The sequence below is a fragment of the Siphateles boraxobius genome, unplaced genomic scaffold (genome assembly GCF_051911475.1).
Source record: "Siphateles boraxobius isolate OS27281-9 unplaced genomic scaffold, OSU_SipBor_1 12, whole genome shotgun sequence".
Classification (NCBI taxonomy): Eukaryota; Metazoa; Chordata; class Actinopteri; order Cypriniformes; family Leuciscidae; genus Siphateles; species Siphateles boraxobius.
The window spans coordinates 1,552,463-1,571,272 of record NW_027508722.1 but is presented as its reverse complement, the minus strand read 5'-3'; the positions used below and the strand labels follow the sequence as shown (position 1 = coordinate 1,571,272).

Below are 18,810 nucleotides of genomic sequence, written 5' to 3'. Positions count from 1 at the left end.
ATGTTATTATAGTGTTTGTTCCAATATTCAAACTAATGAATCCTTACCCTTTTTAATACGTATGATAAAATGCATACTTTTCACAAAGAAATACACTTGAAATATTGTTAAAATTTTAATTGTTGTTGTAATTGTAACCTATTTGTAATTGGTTACAATTTCTAATTGTAAAATATGTATATATAGATACTTTCTTTTGTCCTTGCATTCTTTGGGATCCTGTGACACACCTGTGTGAAAGCTGCATATTAATTGGCCTCATTATTTATGTGGCAAATTATCCGGCCTTTGTCTTCTCAGGTGTGAACACGCCTCCAGGCATATTGCCTTTCCAAACAAAAGGTGTCTTATAAAATTTAAATCAATGTATTGTTTTGTGTAAATGATTAGGCAGGATGATTTTCAGATCATTTTGAAGCAAAAATTCTAGGCAACAAAACTCATTAGACAAAAGTCTTGTGGACATATATTTAGTATGTGTTTTGTGGCCTTATTTCAGAAACTTTAAGTTTTAGTTTTTTCAATAACCACGCATAAACATTATTCTCTAAAAAATACAAACATGTACATACATGTTGCTCACATATTACGGTAGCCCCGTTTGTGCTATATAGAGTGAACTTACACCTTTTCCATTAACATGTTTATAAATAACTGAAAAAAGCACAAATGTCAGAGCATGTCAGAACACCTCAAGGACCCCAAAAAAACCCTTAGACCTCAGAGGATTAAGCATGGATGGGGACCTGCCCTTATCCAACAGCTCTTGAAGGAAGCCAAAAATCCACGGGACCCCACACGTTCGTGGGTCTAGATCTCTATCAGCACACCATTTGGAGAACACAGACCATTTAGATGCGTAGAGCTGCCTCGTAGAGGGGTCACCTGTGGTGACAGAGAGACCGGAGGGAAAGCATAAAGTGGGAGGCTGGGCCAGATTTGGGCCAGCGCATCCTCGTTCTTTGAAAAGAACATCGGGCAATGAGAGTTGTATTTTGACGCAAACAGGTCGACTTCCGCTTTGCCGAAAAGGCGCCACAGTAACTGGACTGTTTGGGGGTGCTGGGACCATTCCCCTGGGGGCACGTAGTTCCTGGACAGTTTGTCTGGGCCGTCGTTCAGGTTGCCTGGCACATGTGCAGCTCTAAGCGAGCGCAGGAGGTGCTGAGACCATACGAGAAGGCGTTCTGTCAGATAGCAGAGACTCCTGGATCTGACGCCGCCCTGACGGTTTATATAGGACACCACAGACATGTTGTCCGAGCGGACTATCACGTGGTCGTCCCGTATGAACGGGAGGAAGCGCTTGAGCGCGTTCTCGACCGCTATCATCTCTAGACAGTTTATGTGAAGGCATTTCTCTTGGTCTGACCACAGGCCAAAGACCGGTCTGCCCTCGAAGAGAGCGCCCCAACCTAGGTTGGAGGCGTCCGTCGAGATGACTTTTTCGATATGACACGGCTCCTATCGTCACCCCTCGCTGGTACCAGTCGGCCGCTAACCAGGGCTGCAGAGCTGAAACGCAGCTCTGAGTCACTCTGATTCGTCTGCAGCCAAAAGCCCAAGCTCGGTGAGGCACTCGAGCATTCTACCAGCGTTGTAGCGGGCGCATGCACAGTCGGCCCAGCTGAAGCACTGCTGCAGCTGAGGCCATACAGCCCAGCATTCTTGAAACGTTTTCAGAGAAGCGACGCTGCCCTTCTGGAAAGACGCGGCCAGGTGTCGCACATGGCGCGTGCGCTGTGTCAATAAACGGGCCGTCATAGCCACAGAGTCCAGTTCTATCCCCAGGAGGAACTGACTAACTGGGCAGTAATGAGCTCTTGGTCCAGTTGACCGTGAGACCAAGGCTTTCCAGATGACTAAGGAGCACTGTTTTGTGAGATAAAAGTTCTATCTCTGTCTGTGCCAGAATCAGCCAATCGTCCAAATAGTTCAGAATCCGCATGCCCTGATTTCTCAGGGGACCGAGAGCCCTCCATGCACTTCGTAATTGTACGGGGTGCTAAAGACGGGCCGAACGGGAGGACAGTGTATTGATATACCTGGCCGTCGAAGGCGAATCTCAAGAATGGCCTGTGACGGGGTGTTATCTGAATCTGAAAGTAAGCATCTTTCAGATCGAGAGACATAAACCAGTCCCTCGGGCGAATTTGCACGAGGATTTGTCAGGTCATGATCATTTTGAACGGTCTTTTCATGAGAGCTTTGTTCAAATGTCTCAGATCTAAGATAGGTCTTAGAGCTCCGTCCTTCTTGGGTACGAGAAAGTAGCGGCTGTAAAAGCCTTACTCGCTCAAAGAAGGAGGTACTGGTTCTATAGCCCCTTTGCACAGCAGTTTGTCCATTTCTGCGTGGAGTTGATGCACTTTTTCCGCTTTCACTTTTGTCTCGGTCCTAGCTCGAAAGCAAGGTGGACAACAAGGGAAGTGTAGTGAATAGCCCTGTCTTATTGTGCTTAGCACCCACTCAGATATCCTTGGAATCGCTTCCCATGTTTTTACATGTATAGCTAGGGGCAGAATGGCCTCCGAGATACGATCGGCGCACTTTGTGGGCTCGGGAAACTGAACCGGAGGTATGGGCGCGGCGCGCGCGCCTTCGGCGCTCGAATACGGCGGCTCGCTGACAGTGGTAGCTGGCTGTTTCATATGTGACATCCCGATTGCTTTGAATGGGGAACGTTTTTGTGATAGCTTTGTGATACGCGAGCGGCACCCGGGGCAAAAAGTTTGTTAGTAAGCGTGAGCGCTCGTGAGCAGGCACGTAACTTACATTCATATGTGATGTCCCGATTGCTTTGAATGGGGAACATTTTGTGATCACTTTGTGATCACTTTTGCGAGCGGCGCCTGGGGCGAGGTGTTTGTTAGTAAGTGTGAGCGCTCGTGAGCGGGCACATAACTTACATTCATAACCTGACCGATATGAGGCTGCTTTGGCCGTACAACAGAGCGGGCAGATAGTAGGCGTGGGCATGTAGTTGTAGGCACGTTTCCTACATCTAACAATCGAGCGGCATTTGCCAGCTTTAAGAGAGTGGGCTCTGTGAGAGCGAGAGACACGGGTATAGTGATTGTGTGTAGGGGTGAACACTGAGATGTGGGCACCTTTTCTACACTTATAATACCATATCGGCCTGAGCCGATTAACCAGACAATATACCCTTCTCTGTGATGCGCAAGCAGCGCCGGGCGTTTACGAGCACTCTTAAGCGGGCACGTGACTTACATTCATAGCCATGGGCAGAATAGCCTCCGGGTTCCGATCGCCACACTTCGTGGGCTCGGAAAAACTGAACCGGAGGTATGGGCACGGCGCGCGCGCCCTCTGTGCTTGTAAATGGCGGCTCCCTGACAGCGAAGGCTGGTTGTTTCACATGTGACGTCCTGGTTGCTTTGAACGGGGAAAGTTTGAGATAACTTTGTGATGCGCGAGCAGCGCCGGGCGTTCATTAGTAAGCGTGAGCGCTCGTAAGCGGGCACGTAACTTACATTCATAGCCAGGGGCAGAATAGCCTCCGGGTTCCGATCGCCACGCTTCGTGGGCTCGGAAAACTGAACCGGAGGTATGGGCGCGGCACGCGCGCCCTCGGTGCTTGAATACGGCGGCTCTCTGACAGCGAAGGCTGGCTGTTTCACATGTGACGTCCCGGTTGCTTTGAACGGGGAACGTTTTGAGATAACTTTGTGATGCGCGAGCAGCGCCGGGCGTTTACTAGTAAGCGTGAGCGCTCGTAAGCGGGCACGTAACTAACATTCGTAACCTGACCGATATGAGGCTGTTTTGGCCGTTTGACAGAGCGGGCAGAGAGTAGGCGTGAGCACAGAGTTGTGGGCACATTTCCTACATCTAGCACTCGAGCGGCATTTGGCAGCTTTATGAGAGTGGGCTCTGGGAGTGTGAGAGACACGGGGGTATCATGCTTGCGTGTAGGGGTGAACAATGAGATGTGGGCACATTTTCTACACTTAGAGCACCACGGCGAGAGCCGGATAACCAGACGTTATACTCTTGAGATTTTGCAGGGACTCAACCGTTTTTGAGAGATTTGTCTGGGTTGCCGTAGCAACGGCGGTTGTGTGCAGGCGAGCGGATTGCATTACCGGCTCGTTGGCTGCCGAATACACCGCTGCAGTAGCTTTTGTAGCCTTCCTGGATCGAGGAGGAGGCGGAGTGATGAGAACTCGACCACTCCTCGCTGTCCGATGCCAGGATGGAACAGCTGTCACCTGGGTCTATTCCTTCAGCATCGTCCCCTAAGGCGGCGGCAGTGAGGGCCGAAGCCGGCAGCTGCGCGTCCGTCCGGGGCGGAAAAGGAGAGAGAGAAGTTGGCGGGATGTACTCCGGCGAGCATTCCAGTGTGACTTCAGGCTCCGGTGGTCTCTGTGAACGGCACTTCTTCTTGCGCGGTCCAGAGGGCGGAGTGACAGCTTCCACGTTGAAGTATTCGAGTCGAGCCCGCAGGGTCGACAGCGGAAGCGCTTCACAGGAAAATTGCGAGGCATTTTTAGAAAAACGCCTCACGCTCTTTTAGAAATTGAGTGTCGCGGCGGCAAACACTCACAGAAAGCAATAGCACTAAAAGGATACTCGTCGCCGGATGGCGTAGCAGGCACGGAAGGCTGAAGGCGGCGAAGACGACCGGCTTCCTCAGGCGCTTTCCTCTGCGTGCTGGTCGCTGGTTTTGATGACGGCGGCTTCTCTCAGAGTCCAGCAATGCGGAGAGCTTCGCTGAAGATGATGAAATCAGTGGCGCAACCTCCGAGCGGTTCATTTTACAGTTTCCCCTGCATTATGTTGACTATTAGTGACAAGAAAATTGATTATTTGTCAAATTCGAATGATGTTTTAGTAATTTATGACAGTATGAGTGAGTTTAATTGTAAGAGTCAGTGAAATGTCTCTTGACTCACCAAGTTTGCGTATGTGTGCTTAGATGGTGTGTTTTCACAGTCAGGGAAATTCTGGAAACTCCCAGGTGTTGAAAATTAATTTAAAAAAGTTATTTCCATAGTAAAATTTAGTATTTTCTGGTTGACTGCTTTTCAATTTTCATTTTGTAAATTAACTCTGTAAATTAATACTGTATATAGGCACAGTGAGGTGCTCCATATGCCATAATGGATATGTTTTGATCTGTGGGGATGTTCATGGCTCTATCACAGCTGATGTTTATCATTCGTATCTTGATGAAATGCACCAGGTTAAACCCATGTGCTGAATGTCATATTTCCCTCATGATTATCTGACAGTTAAAGCTTAGTGGGGTCACATGAGAAGTGCTTTGTGTGTCAATATTAAGTGATTTTGACAGATCATAGCATGATCTCACAAAGGTTTCAGCTTGACATAAATATGTTATCCTCACTCTTTATGAACAGCTTTGAGAGATCAGCATGCCTCACCTATTGCACATTCAGTGTTAAACGTCATATTCCAACAAATCCAAATTATTCACCAGAAAATGATTTTCTTTTTTGGTTCTCCCCCTTTATTTGTTGGTCCTGGAGAAAAATTCCATTCAAATAAACACAGCCCTCAATGCGGATCCAGTTTTGGCTGGTTAGCTCTGGCAGTCAAACCTGCTGGTAGATTTTGTAACTCATCATTATTTGGGGAAAAGCATCTTTCTCCATTGACGACCATAACAGTTACTGCAATAAACGACCCCAGAGTCACATTTTTATCCAGAGCCCCTTTCAGGGATGTAGGGAAACCTCCCTGCCAGACCTCCACACTTTAACAATTCATAAAAGTGTTGAAAGCAATCTGAGCCGAGAAGATTAAATCTTCCAGCACAAGGCAGGGGAGGACGTGCGAACGAGGTGCAAAAAGAAAATGCATCCGAGGTAACGCTCACATCGGCTTACACGGGAGAAGCAGCTGTTGAAGTGTTTAGCTTTGATTTCATTCAGGAGTGACATAATTGATTTTAATGAGATGTTTATAGAGTGAAGTGGTTGTATTGCTCAATCATTTGCCAGTCTGCCTGTTGGGCTCTGCTATAGAAATGTACAGCATTCTCCAACATCCACAATTCTCTTCCTTAATCTCTTTCTTTCTTGCCTTTTTTATCTCATGAGTAAAATGGCATCGGGGTGCTTTTCCTATACAACGACGTAACTCGCTGCTTAACTAACATATACGATGCATCTTTGAAGAAATCAACTAGATAGTCATGACTGTTTCCTGAAACTGTATTGTTGCACATTTGTCATTTGGCTGGTGGTGGAGTAATAATTACACTTAAGTAATCCATTATGAGATCATTTCTTTTCAAATTTGTTTGCTATGAAGTAAGAGGATATGGCTTCTGAGGATAATTCTCATTTGCTTTCCCCCCCCAGATTCACAGGATCATAGAACACATATGCGCACTCTTCAAAAATAGTGCTTCAAATCGCTTGACAAACTAAAAGACGTAAATTACATTTGTATAGACCTTATGTGGCCCCGCCCCTTTTCAGCGCTGCGCTCATTGTCTTTTTGTCTTCCAGTCTGTACTTTCACAGCGATCTTGCCTATTTATAAATGAACGGCTCATTTTAAAATCGACATTTGTTTAGACATATGGTTTAAACATTACAATGATCATGATAACTTTTGTTAACTTTACATCAAGTAAATCCACTTTAAAAGGCACCTGCGATGAGATGACTAAACGCCTGTGAAGAGACGACTTGACGCCTGTGAAGAGACGACTCAACGCCGGCGATATGTTATGCCCTAAATTACTACATGATTAACTAACTGTGTTTTTTCTTTCTGTAAGGCTGCTTTGAAACAATATGTATTGTGAAAAGCGCTATACAAATAAATTTGAATTGAATTGAATTTAAAAGCTAATTACTCCTGGACAGCAATCCCATAGAAATATACAGAGCGACCGCAAAAACGGAAGTTCAAAGACAATATTCTAAAGATGGCGGTGCGCTCGTTTCTCTTGCGCATACGGTCTATATATTCAAAATAATACATATATATATATATATATATATATATATATATATATATATATATATATTGTACTGAATGTCAGCTTGCTTATTTTGTCCAAGTCTACATGTCATGCAAACTGTGCTTCTAACCGCAGGTTGAGAGCTGTCGTTCCAACCACACACCACTACTGAACTACTGTATGCTGATAATGACGGAACTTGTGACCATAGTTGACAAAAAATTCTTTTGAGAAAAGCACTCCTTGCTCAGTGCAGTGCTCATTTTCAAAGAGAGTGCAAATTGCAGTCTATATTTGCCGTAAATTGTGCACAAAACAGATTCAATATTAAGTGGAGTTTATAGTCCATAAGGAAAAATTGCTTTGATTATTTTGTTTGACCGCTCCATTTAATTGACATATCTTTATATGACATTTTATTTACATGCTTTTGATAAAGAAGTATGATTTTAGTAATGCCCAAAAACTCTCAACCACATTAAAAAGCAAAAGTGGTCTCCACCATTTTTTTAAATATATATATATATACTATATATATTGTTGACCACTACAAAGTGACTTAATTGACAAAGGTTATGTATACAGAACAAAGTTCCAAATAATTGGAAATTCATTGTGGAATCTTTCTATTATCGATTTATGGTTTAGCTGTTCCAGAACTAATGCAGATATCTTACACTTATACTAATAAGATTAGGGATGCTAACGATTAATCGATGATCAATTAATTGTCGATAATAATTTAATCGATAAAACTTTAGCAGGGTCATCATTAGAGTGTGTAGTTTTGAGGTGAATGCGGCTCATGCACAAAACATCTGCAGCAGAAACTCATGGAAAAAGCGAAACGAGCGCGTCGTAGTTACGTATTCTAAGTGTATCAATTTATTTAAGTCATGCAATGTGTTAGATAGGCTAGATGTTTATTTCAAAACATAATTAACCAAGGGTCCAAAATAACCTCTAAACAAGTGATTATACTGAACATAACTACTTGTGTAAATGCCACAATACAAGTACACAGAATAAATAGTGTTCACATCGTCCCTAACCACCGTACCTGAGATCCAGTTTCCATTGGTTGAACTTTTAAATGACGTTGGAGAACTATGCGTCATGAACAATGCTACGATCGGATCTCGGAAGTCGTATAGCTTTAGCCAAGCAGTGTGTCATCGTCTCTACTTGATCTAAAACCATTGTCACTCCTTGGCACAAACGCATCATGTGTATACTGTTTACATGTGCACTTTTTCATACAAATAGTTTGGTTTTTAATTGAAACAAATAGGCTGCTTGTATTCTGCTTGAGTCTTTTTCAACAAGACATTACACAAGTCTATCTGTTATGAACTATGATTTTACAGATCACATTTTCATGTAAAGCAGTTATTTTTCACGCTATGTAAAACATCCATTTATAATATGTTTTTAAATTTAAAAGCACTTAGTGATGGTCATATTCCCTATATTCATTGTAAACCCAAGGATATTTTGTGTTGGTTAAGCAAGTGATTGTTAAGTAACATGATAACTTACAGTACTAGCCGGCCCCCCAGGCTCCGGATGTAAGAGGTTAAGATTAATCGATTAATTGATCGTTAATTTTTACAACGATTAATAATGGGAATTCATGTAAATTGACATCCCTAGCCACCGTGTTTTACAAGTCTTTACCAGTTTTTCATCTTCAGTGTACATTTATGGGCTGGCTGCTGTGCTCTGTTATAGAGTAAGGCATGCCGGCAGATCCATAAGGCTTTGATGAAAATCTGAAGAAAACAAGCAAGGCTCCCAGGAGAGACCACATGCACCCTGGGCTTTGATTCCCCCCCCCCCCGCTCCATCACACAGCTGCACTAATACACACACATGCACAGGCGGGTAAAAGGAGCGTTCATTTTGTATTCAGGTGGAGGCCCTGTCTTCTGTTTGTCTGATGTTATTACTTATTTATTATTCACAATGCATAAGCCGGGCTCATTGACGTACGTTGCCTCACTGGTGGGCCGGGTGACTTAGGATAATGTGTATTCTCCACAGATAGGCGGCAGGGACCCAGTCTCGGCTGTCCCCTTTTAATGGCCCATCCGGATGCCAAAAAGAGGGGGATGGCGATCGGTCATGTGAATTCATGGCATGTTCCTTCCTGACAACACCTCGTCCCGTGTCTCATCTCCCTCCAAGACCAGTGGTTGCCACTTTGTGCTCCCTTCGCTTCCTGATTGATTGACAGGCGTGGAATGACGTACAAGTGATTATGAAGTCGATCTGTGTGTTAGTGTGTGGAAGAGGTAGGAGGGTGATTGACAGCTTTGTGGTGGTGTGAAACTTTCCACACACACACACACACACACACACACACACACACACACACACACACACACACACACACACACACACACACACACACACACACACACACACACACACACACACACACACACACACACACACACATACACACACATAGCAGCTTCGAGTCATTTTGACCAGCAGCTGGTGACTGAATCCCTGGGCCTAAAGCGGATTGTTCTTCTCCCGAGGCGTTTTCACACCCATTCACTTTCATCAACACTCGCTCATGGACAGATTATTAATATCATAGTGGTTGTTTCCTCCCCTCGGTCATCAGCGAACCTTGTCGGAGGTTATACCAGCTAGCAGTGAGTTGGCGGTATATATGGCTCACTCTATAATTGGCGCTGCATTTCACAACAAGAAAAGAGTGCAATATGTTTTCTCAATAAAATGACTATTGGTTTAATTTCAGCAGTGTAACATATCTGTAGATTTTCAAAAATATCACTTAAGCCTTATTCGGATGGGATTAGTTTAGCATGGAGAGGTGGTGTAAGGTAATTATTATGAGTCCCGTCGAATGCGCTATCTCATGAATCATTACGGACAATGTCAGTAAAGATTACGGTGACTTTTACCTACTGGAAAAAGGTCTGGAAAAATTACGTCAGGTAATACTAATCCCATTCGAATAGACCCGCTGTAAAAATGTACGTAAATATTACTTCATTTACTGTTTAAAAGTAGTTTTCCCGCGTTTTTTTAATTATGGAGGCGCTTGAACAAGCATTCAGTTGCGATCTAGGTGGTGGGACAAGTCTGTGGAAAAACTCAAGTGTTACAGACTATGTAAATATTACAGACTACCTGTGGTAAAATTACTTTATTGGATCTAACCTTGTAAAACTAATCCAGCCCAAATAGGGCTTTAGTATGATAAGCTGTTTTCCTCATGGTGACCAAAACAATTTTGCCACAAGAACAAGGATTTCAGATATTGCCATTTTTGTGGAGACATTTTTCCCCATAACGTAAGGTTTATCACCACCACACACTGGTGTCCATGTTTTATGGGGACTTTCCATAGACATAATGTTTTTTATACTGTATTAACTGTATATTCTATCCCCTATCTCTAAACCTACCCAATAACAGAAAACCTTCTGAATTTTTACATAGCTTACTAAGTGATGTTTTTTGAATGCTTTCCTCATGGGGACCAAACAATAAAAAAATCAGGTATACATAAATCTTGTTAGAAATACATTCTGATGGCTCACTTTTTAAAAGTTAACATGATAGACTTGCTCTGTTCCAAAATCTATTGAGCTGCTCTCGGTCTCCTGCCTATAGCAGCCATTTACTCTGAGACCATAACTGACTCATGACTGACTCGCAGTGCTTCAGGCAGAACATCAGCGTGTTAAATAACGCTCCTCACGCAAATCGCGCAGGAAACTCTATTGATTCCAAATTAACTTGATGTTAGCGTTTGGCGAGCAACACAATATTTCCCCCCGTCATTTTGAAAGATACATGTAATTTTGCCTGACAATTTGACCCAAAGAAGATGGATCCTAAGAGCTGCTTACCTCTTGGAGAAGTCTTTACATTGATGCAGTAGCTTATGATTTATACAATAATTTATGAATTGTTGTCACTCTTTAAACCTTTGGCACTATAATTTGAATGACTGTAATGACCACTAAAGCAGATAACACTCACCTAAAAATTCACAGTTGTTCTCATTTGAGAAATTTCTTTTTACATTTCATCAGAATTAATGCAATTTCATGCAAGCACAAATCAAGAGAATTTCTGCTCATACCTGGTTTCTTGATTTTGTTTTTATAATTATACATTTATACACATACATTATGAAAATTATACATTTCTATTAAAACAACAAAAACACTTTGTATTGTAGCACATTGGTAACTGCATTCGATAACAATATAGTTGAGATTCATATTTGGATTTATTACGGGTCGTCACTGAGAAGCTGAGATCATTATTTTCAGATCATTAGTGTGTGTTTGTTGTGTAGAGAGAGTATGTGCGCATGGTTCCCATGTTTGTTAAGTAAGTTGAAAAGTAAGTTGCTTAAAATGCAAGGTTTGTTTAAATTAAGTAAAAACACTATTTCAAAACTGTATATGATTGGGGGATTTAAACTCTTGATCTGGCAACCCCAAGCTTATAGGTATGCAAGATAATGAAAATATCAAATGAATGCAAGATCATGTGAATATCCCCCAAAAAAAGAAGGATAAATAAACAGCGGGCCAATATCGCAGACGACTATGCCTGATTTATTGAGAGAGAAATCGTGATCAAGATTAATATACAATCGATAATGGTTAACACTTTATTTCAATGGTCCACTTCATGTCATCTAGCAGTCATTAGATTATTAGTTAACTGTCTGATTAATATCTGCTAACGCTTTATGTTGATGCTCCTCAGACAATATACTGAATATAAGTAAATTTACAACTTCATGTCAACTTATTCTACTAACCCGAACCTTTAACAGTCTAATAATACTCTAATGAGAGTTAGTTGATATATAGTTGTAAAGTTACTTTGGAATAAAGTGTATCGGAATAAAGTGTAACCCTATCTTCTAATACACATTCTTGACTGATTGACGTATTTCTCAATATACAATAAAGTTTTGTTTGAGAATTAAGGAATTAGTACTGTTTTCTGGTATTTTGAGCCTGGCTCTTATGCATGAATGTAAAAGAGTAACAAAACTCACAAACTTGTGCAATTAATAAGTTAAAATTGAAATTTTTCAATTTGCACACACAGACATAATCCAAACACTGTTATGAATTCAAAGTTGCAGATGAATAGTCATAAACGTGTACAATGACATTAACATAAACAGAAAGACATACACAAATGTGTATTACATATTTGTATACTTTACTACAATTTTGCTGTACAACCACAAGTCTGAACTTACAACCTCTTAAATCTTGCAGTACAACTTCGCAATCTTAGCACCTTGACTTTTGATACTACTTTATTCCTGTTGCAATACTGACTTATGCACTTGCAAATGCAGGTGCGAGAGAGCAGGACCGGGGCTGAGAGTGGGACTGAAGCCGTTTTATAGGTCGATGCCTGACCAATGAAATATGTAGCACTATAATATTTATTGAGCAATTTATAAAATTCAAATCTATAATCTCCTGGGTTTTTCTACTTTTGTACCGTTATTGTTATGGGTGTTTGTCCGCCGTTCTTGGTCTTATTGCGGTCAGTCTGTAATCTTCAGCCATGCTAATTTATTTCCCTGCGAACATACAAATAGGCTTGTGTGAAGTTGCAGTATTATTAGGGCAGAGCCATCTTTAGCCACAACCTTGCGGCAGACAATCAGAGACAAAAGCTGGAAAATGACAGGTTTGGCTATGATTTATTTGACAGGATAGCAATTTCTGAAGCCCCCTCAGGCATGATTTCCATACCGGCCCAGTCTGGGAGGTGTTGTGATTGCTTCTCAATCATCCAAGGCAAACACTAATTAGATTTTATTTTGGTCTGTGGAATGAGAGGTCTCCGGTATGGAGGGCTGTGTGTTGATGTGGCAGAAAGCTGGAGGCTACTCGGACACTTTCTCATTCTCTGTGATTGGTCGTTGAGTTGAATATGCACCACGAATCTTGACATTCAAGGTTTTACCTGCTTTTAAAGGCTCGATTAATTATCATTGGAGAGCCTCAGGTGTTCTGGTGATGGCCGATTGACCCGTGTGCGTGTGTGTGTTTGTGTTTCCAGACAGATGCTGCCCTGATGTATGACGCGGTACATGTGGTGGCCGTGGCCGTCCAGCAGTCTCCTCAAATCACCGTCAGTTCCCTTCAGTGTAACCGCCACAAGCCCTGGCGCTTCGGCAACCGCTTCATGGCGCTCATCAAAGAGGTACTTCTCATCACACTGTTCATTTAGACTTTAACCTAAACAGTGTTATTACACAAATAAGTGCTATCAATATTAATATTAATATTAATTAATGGTATGTACTTAATATAAGAACACATTAAATTGACCAAAAGAGACAGTAAATCATTTTAGATTGGTTACAAAAAGAATTGGTTACACTTTATTTTAAGGTGTCAGTGTTACAGTAATTATACATTTACGTACTGATTAATAATTATTAACTACATGTACTTACTGTAGGGTTAGGGTAAAATTAGGTATTGGTTTTGGTTGAGGGTTATTTGGATGTTATTATGCATAATTCACTGTTATTACTACGGTAAATACATGTAACATACAGTATGTAACAAGGATACTGTAAATAAAGTGTTACCAAATAATTCTATTTATTCTAGCAGTATCAGGGCTCTACATAGCAACCATTTCAGTTGCATTTAGGACTAAAATTACTGAAGTCACTGAAAAACAAATTCAGCCGCACTGATGCGAGTGACCTGATCGATGCTCATGGATGGTAGTAAAATACAACCGTGATAACAACCAAAACTCCCAAACTGCATCTAAACTGCGCAACAGTTGTTCAGCACTGAGATCAGCTGGTTTTCATGTTTTCAGTCAACTGAGCAAGTGTGACAAAGTTGTGCAATAGACTACACTTCAGAGATTGAACATTGGAAATCTGTTTGTGAAATAGATTTACATGAGCTGCTGCTGTTTCTTTACCGATAAATTAACTGAAAATATTACATTTGGATTATCGGAAGCCGGATATTAATGGGGGCTTGGGGCAAAAATGGCACCAAAATAATAAAAATGCCACCAAAATTCGAGATATGGGGGAAAAAATGGCCCATAATAAGTTCTTGTTTTTAATATTTATAAAAATGTTGATCAATATCACATGAGCAAGACTGTCAGAACGATATTAAATGTGATATTGATTTTATACAACTCTTTTTGAGACACTTTTGTGTGCTTTTTGCACTTTGCCAATTAAATTAATTCCAAACAAAGCCACCGTTGCGCAACAGTGGTGTTTCATTACTGAAAGAATCAGCATTTTTCAATGAATGGAGCGGGTCATTTATTCAGTGACTCATTGATAAACAGTCACTTGCTTCGCTCCTGAATGAATCAGACATTTTTATGGCGATAAATCAATGACAAAAAGAACCGAGTGCACAACTGATGCTGGCGCGCGCGGTAAATGACTTTTGCGAGAGGATAACAGATCTACATGCGAGGAAACGGGAACTCGCGAGCTCATTCAAACCCTGCGCGTGCTCATGACATCTCCTCTGCACACAATACAAGCCCTCGCTCGCGCATGATCATTCCACACGCTCTCGCGCTCGATCTGCTCTCGCCTGCTGCTTTTGCTCGCTCGAACACTTTTATCTTTGGCTGTCGAGGGGCGGGACTTACTGTTTTAATAACCTCAAATGTCATTGGTTACTTCCCCTTTTCCGGAAGTCAGTTGTGATTGGACGTCTGTCCAATGACTTGTAATTCACTTGACATGAGACATGATACATCACTTAATTTATTGTGGTTTATTAATGTGTAATGTGATTTAATGCATTGTTAATATAGAATATATTCTTACCAGGTACTTTATTAACAGAAAGTCTTACTAGTCATTGCATTGTGTTGTTAAGAGATATTTACAGACTGTAACGACACATTTCCATGGTTATTAGCATTCTGCCAAAATTCGTATCAATTTTTACATTTTGTATTCATAACACTATGATTTGTGTTGTTGGCATTAAAATATCTAAAAGAAATTGGATAAAAATGTGAATGCAAAGTCAATTTTGCTGTAGTTCACCACTACATTACCACTTTACCCCCATTTACCACTATTTACGTTTATCCAACCCAAATTAAATTTGATCTGAGAACCTCAGAATGTATAAAGTGTCCATTAAATAGTTGTAAATATAACAAGGGCTTTGGATGAAAGATAAATTACTTGTTTATATCAATAAGCAAGAGTTGTTGTGTAAGCTTTTTTGTCTTCATCCTGTGTATTCCTATTATGTCAATTTTGAGTGGTTCATTATATTTTCTATTAAATGTAAAAGGGGTTCTGGCAGCATGAATGCATTTTTTTAAGATATGTTATGTTCAGATGGGGTGTAATCATTTAATATTGTGTACTGTACTTGCCTCATACTTTCTCTTATTATTTTATTAGCTTACAAAAAGTTAGATGATTAAGATCACTATATAATGTTGTAATAGCTACTTTGCTGGGTTTAAGCTGGGTTTAATAATTTAATATTGTTCCTCGGTATTCGGTAGCAAATTCTGAAAAGGCATTTGTAAGCTATAATTAATGCTGTGTACTGTATCTTAACTTGAGAAGCCAGAACACCTTTCACATTTAATAGAAAATATAATGAACCATTTATATTACATAACAATTCATAAGAATTTTGGTAGAATGGTACAATGCTAATAACCATGGAAATGCGTCATTACAGTCTGTAAATTTCTCTTAACAACACAATGCAATCACTAGTAAGACTTTCAGTTAATAAAGTATCTGGTAAGAATATATTCTATATTAACAATGTATTAAAGGTGCTATATGTATCTTTTCTTCTAAAATGAATCCTTTTTTTATTGCCTGTGTGTGAAGGGGTTGTAATCACACATTACAATGATCCACTTGTCGGGTTTTGCTATTACCTCTGAAGGCCAGTATTCCTATTTCTCTGTGAAGGCTCCGGGTCGGATTTACCGTGAAATCCATCGGATGTGACGTGCATGCGCGCTCCCGAGCCTCTCTCCTTTTTAAAAACAGTCTGTGCAACGGCACTGCAGTAACTACATGGAGTCTGATAACACCAAAAAACGACCTGCCTCCAGCACAACACACACTCAAACACAAACTACACATAAATATAAAAAACAAACAAAAAAAAGTTTTATCTGCTCAAGTTTGTCAGGCCAAACGTGAATCGGATCAACTTCGAACGAAAACACGGATCAACATCGGCAGAGCGTTTGAATTATGGAGAGACCACCGCTTTGTTTTAGGTATAGGTATATATTTAGGTATAAAAACAGACCCGGAGTTGGCTTTCATCCCTATTGTGACGCTTTCTCCAGTGTGTTGAAAGTCTCAGTGTGGCCGGTACCATGATTCTCGCTCTTGAGTTCGAGCACGCGCACGAGCGCTCTTGTAAAAATTGGTTGCAATCTGAAACATCACCGCTAGAGGCCGCTAAAAACTACACATAGCTCCTTTAAATTACATTACACATTAATAAACCACAATAAATAAAACAAATTAAGTGATGTTTCATGTCTCATGTCTAGTGAATTACAAGTCATTGGACAGACGTCCAATCACAACTGACTTCCGGAAAAGGGGAAGTAACCAATGACATTTGAGGTTATTAAAACAGTAAGTCCCGCCCCTCGACTGCCAAAGATAAAAGTGTTCGTGCGAGCAAAAGCAGCAGGCGAGAGCAGATCGAGCGCGAGAGCGTGTGGAATGATCATGCGCGAGCGAGGGCTTGTATTGTGTGCAGAGGAGATGTCATGAGCACGCGCAGGGTTTGAATGAGCTCGCGAGTTCCCGTTTTCCTCGCGTGTAGATCTGTTATCCTCTCGTGAAAGTCATTTACCGCGCGCGCCAGCATCAGTTGTGCACTCGGTTCTTTTTGTCATTGATTTATCGCCATAATGTTTCACTAATCGATTGAACGATTGAATGATTCAATGACTCACTCATTAAGACAGTGACATGTCACTACCTACTGGCATTTTTTTTGTTTGTTTCAGATTTAAAATTGTCATTTCATTTTCCCCATCATTTCATATTTTATATTAAAAATTGCATATTTGAAACATAAATCTCACAACATTGTTTATGGAATTGTAATTGCAGTGTAAATATATTCATGTCACCTCTCAGCTGCATTAAAAATTCTGTGTAAATAAATGTAAAGACCACTTCAGATGCAGTTTTCTGCCACTTCTGCAGTGCTAAGATGAATTATGTTGATACTGATTTCATTTTATAGGGACCAGCCTGATCATGTCTTATTCTAATTGAACTTATTGTTTAAATATATATATATATATATATATATATATATATATATATATATATATATATATATATATATATATATATTAAACAAATGTAAACATTTAAATTCAACAATTTGTCATCAAAGATGACGAATACATTTAATATGGTTAGGAAAAAATGCACTTATGAAGGTAAAAAAAAAAGCCCCCAGATCTACTAGAAACGATAATAGTAACAAAATAAACAAACACAAGAACTCTGAATCAAAATAAAACACAAGGAGAAACAGAGGATGTCCACACGAACCATCAATGAAAGGGCAAGAACCAACAAGCAACAGGAGAAACACAGGTGTAAATGTAGGCAGCCACAAATGAATAAACAAGACACAGCAGAAAAACTACAATTAGAATACACAGGAAACAGGAACTGAATAACTTCAAAATAAAAGACATGACCCCAAAACACTGAAAACATCATGAGAAAAACATATTTGATTTGAAGGTGCTCCGAATTTTTGTCTGTGCTCTTTGCTGCGGTTTGAGTGCCTGGCTGGTGAAAATTCAGCATTGATCACAGGAATAAATTGCTATATTAATAGATATATTCAAATAGAATTTCTAGTTGTTTCACAATATATATTTTCTGTATTTTTGATCAAATAAATGCAGAATGCTTGGTGAGCAGAACTTCTTTCAAAAACATCTTACCGACCCCAAAAGTTTGTACATGCAACATATAAAGTGTCTTATAACATATAAAATTTTTGCTAAATCGTACATATTTTACAAGTTGCCCAATTCGTATGAATGACCCACCCCTGACCCCGCCCCTAAACCTAACCGTCACTGGGGTTTAGACAAATCCTACAAATTCATATGAGTGAGGTTGTACGAATTCGTACGAATCAGCCACATTTTACTCACTCATACGAATTCGTACGAATTGGTCGTGAGTTGGGTGAGCACCCGTCCCGGTTTGCGTTAAACCGTACAGCATTTTCAGCCCTTCTCCCGCACGTCGCATATTGAGAAAAGGTCCCGCATTTTCATCAGTCTGTTGGTTTTTAATGATCATATTAAGAAAACGTGCATGCGTTCTTTTGCCCTTTTAAGAAAGCATTTTATTTATTCTTTTTGCGGCGTATAGTTGTTCACCTATATTTAACAGCGCTTCGTCAGAAGTACAAATAAACTGTAAAAACAACCGTTTTTAAATCCTATCCAATAGTTGAAAGTGCAGGAGTAAATACGTTCACTAGTGGGTTGTGAAGGCTGTCAATCAAAATGTGGAGCGCTGATTCGTTCCATGTGTTTCTGTCAGAAAACAAATGGATGATTTGGTAAATTAAATTTAAAATTTAACAGAATTTATCAACTTGTTGCCTGCTGTGGTTGTTCTAATTCACATCCTTTCTAAAAAAAAAAAATGAACGTTTTTGGTTTAATATATTCTCAATATATAAGACTGTCAATTATCTAAATTCATGATGGTTTATATTTTATTTGTTCATTATTTATTTTGTTGGATTTTAGTTGGA

At 40.4% G+C, this 18,810-nt stretch overlaps 1 protein-coding gene across 3 annotated transcripts in view; it reads left to right on the top strand.

Annotated features, from left to right (window-relative positions):
* The window catches only part of grik2 (glutamate receptor, ionotropic, kainate 2), a 285,837-nt gene that overhangs the window by 156,357 nt on the left and 110,670 nt on the right, over nucleotides 1-18,810 (top strand). For all 3 annotated transcript variants that reach the window (XM_077206044.1, XM_077206033.1, XM_077206055.1), the window contains one exon: nucleotides 13,055-13,198. In XM_077206044.1, coding sequence (XP_077062159.1) covers nucleotides 13,055-13,198 — 144 coding nt within the window. The remainder of the gene's footprint in view (nucleotides 1-13,054; nucleotides 13,199-18,810) is intronic.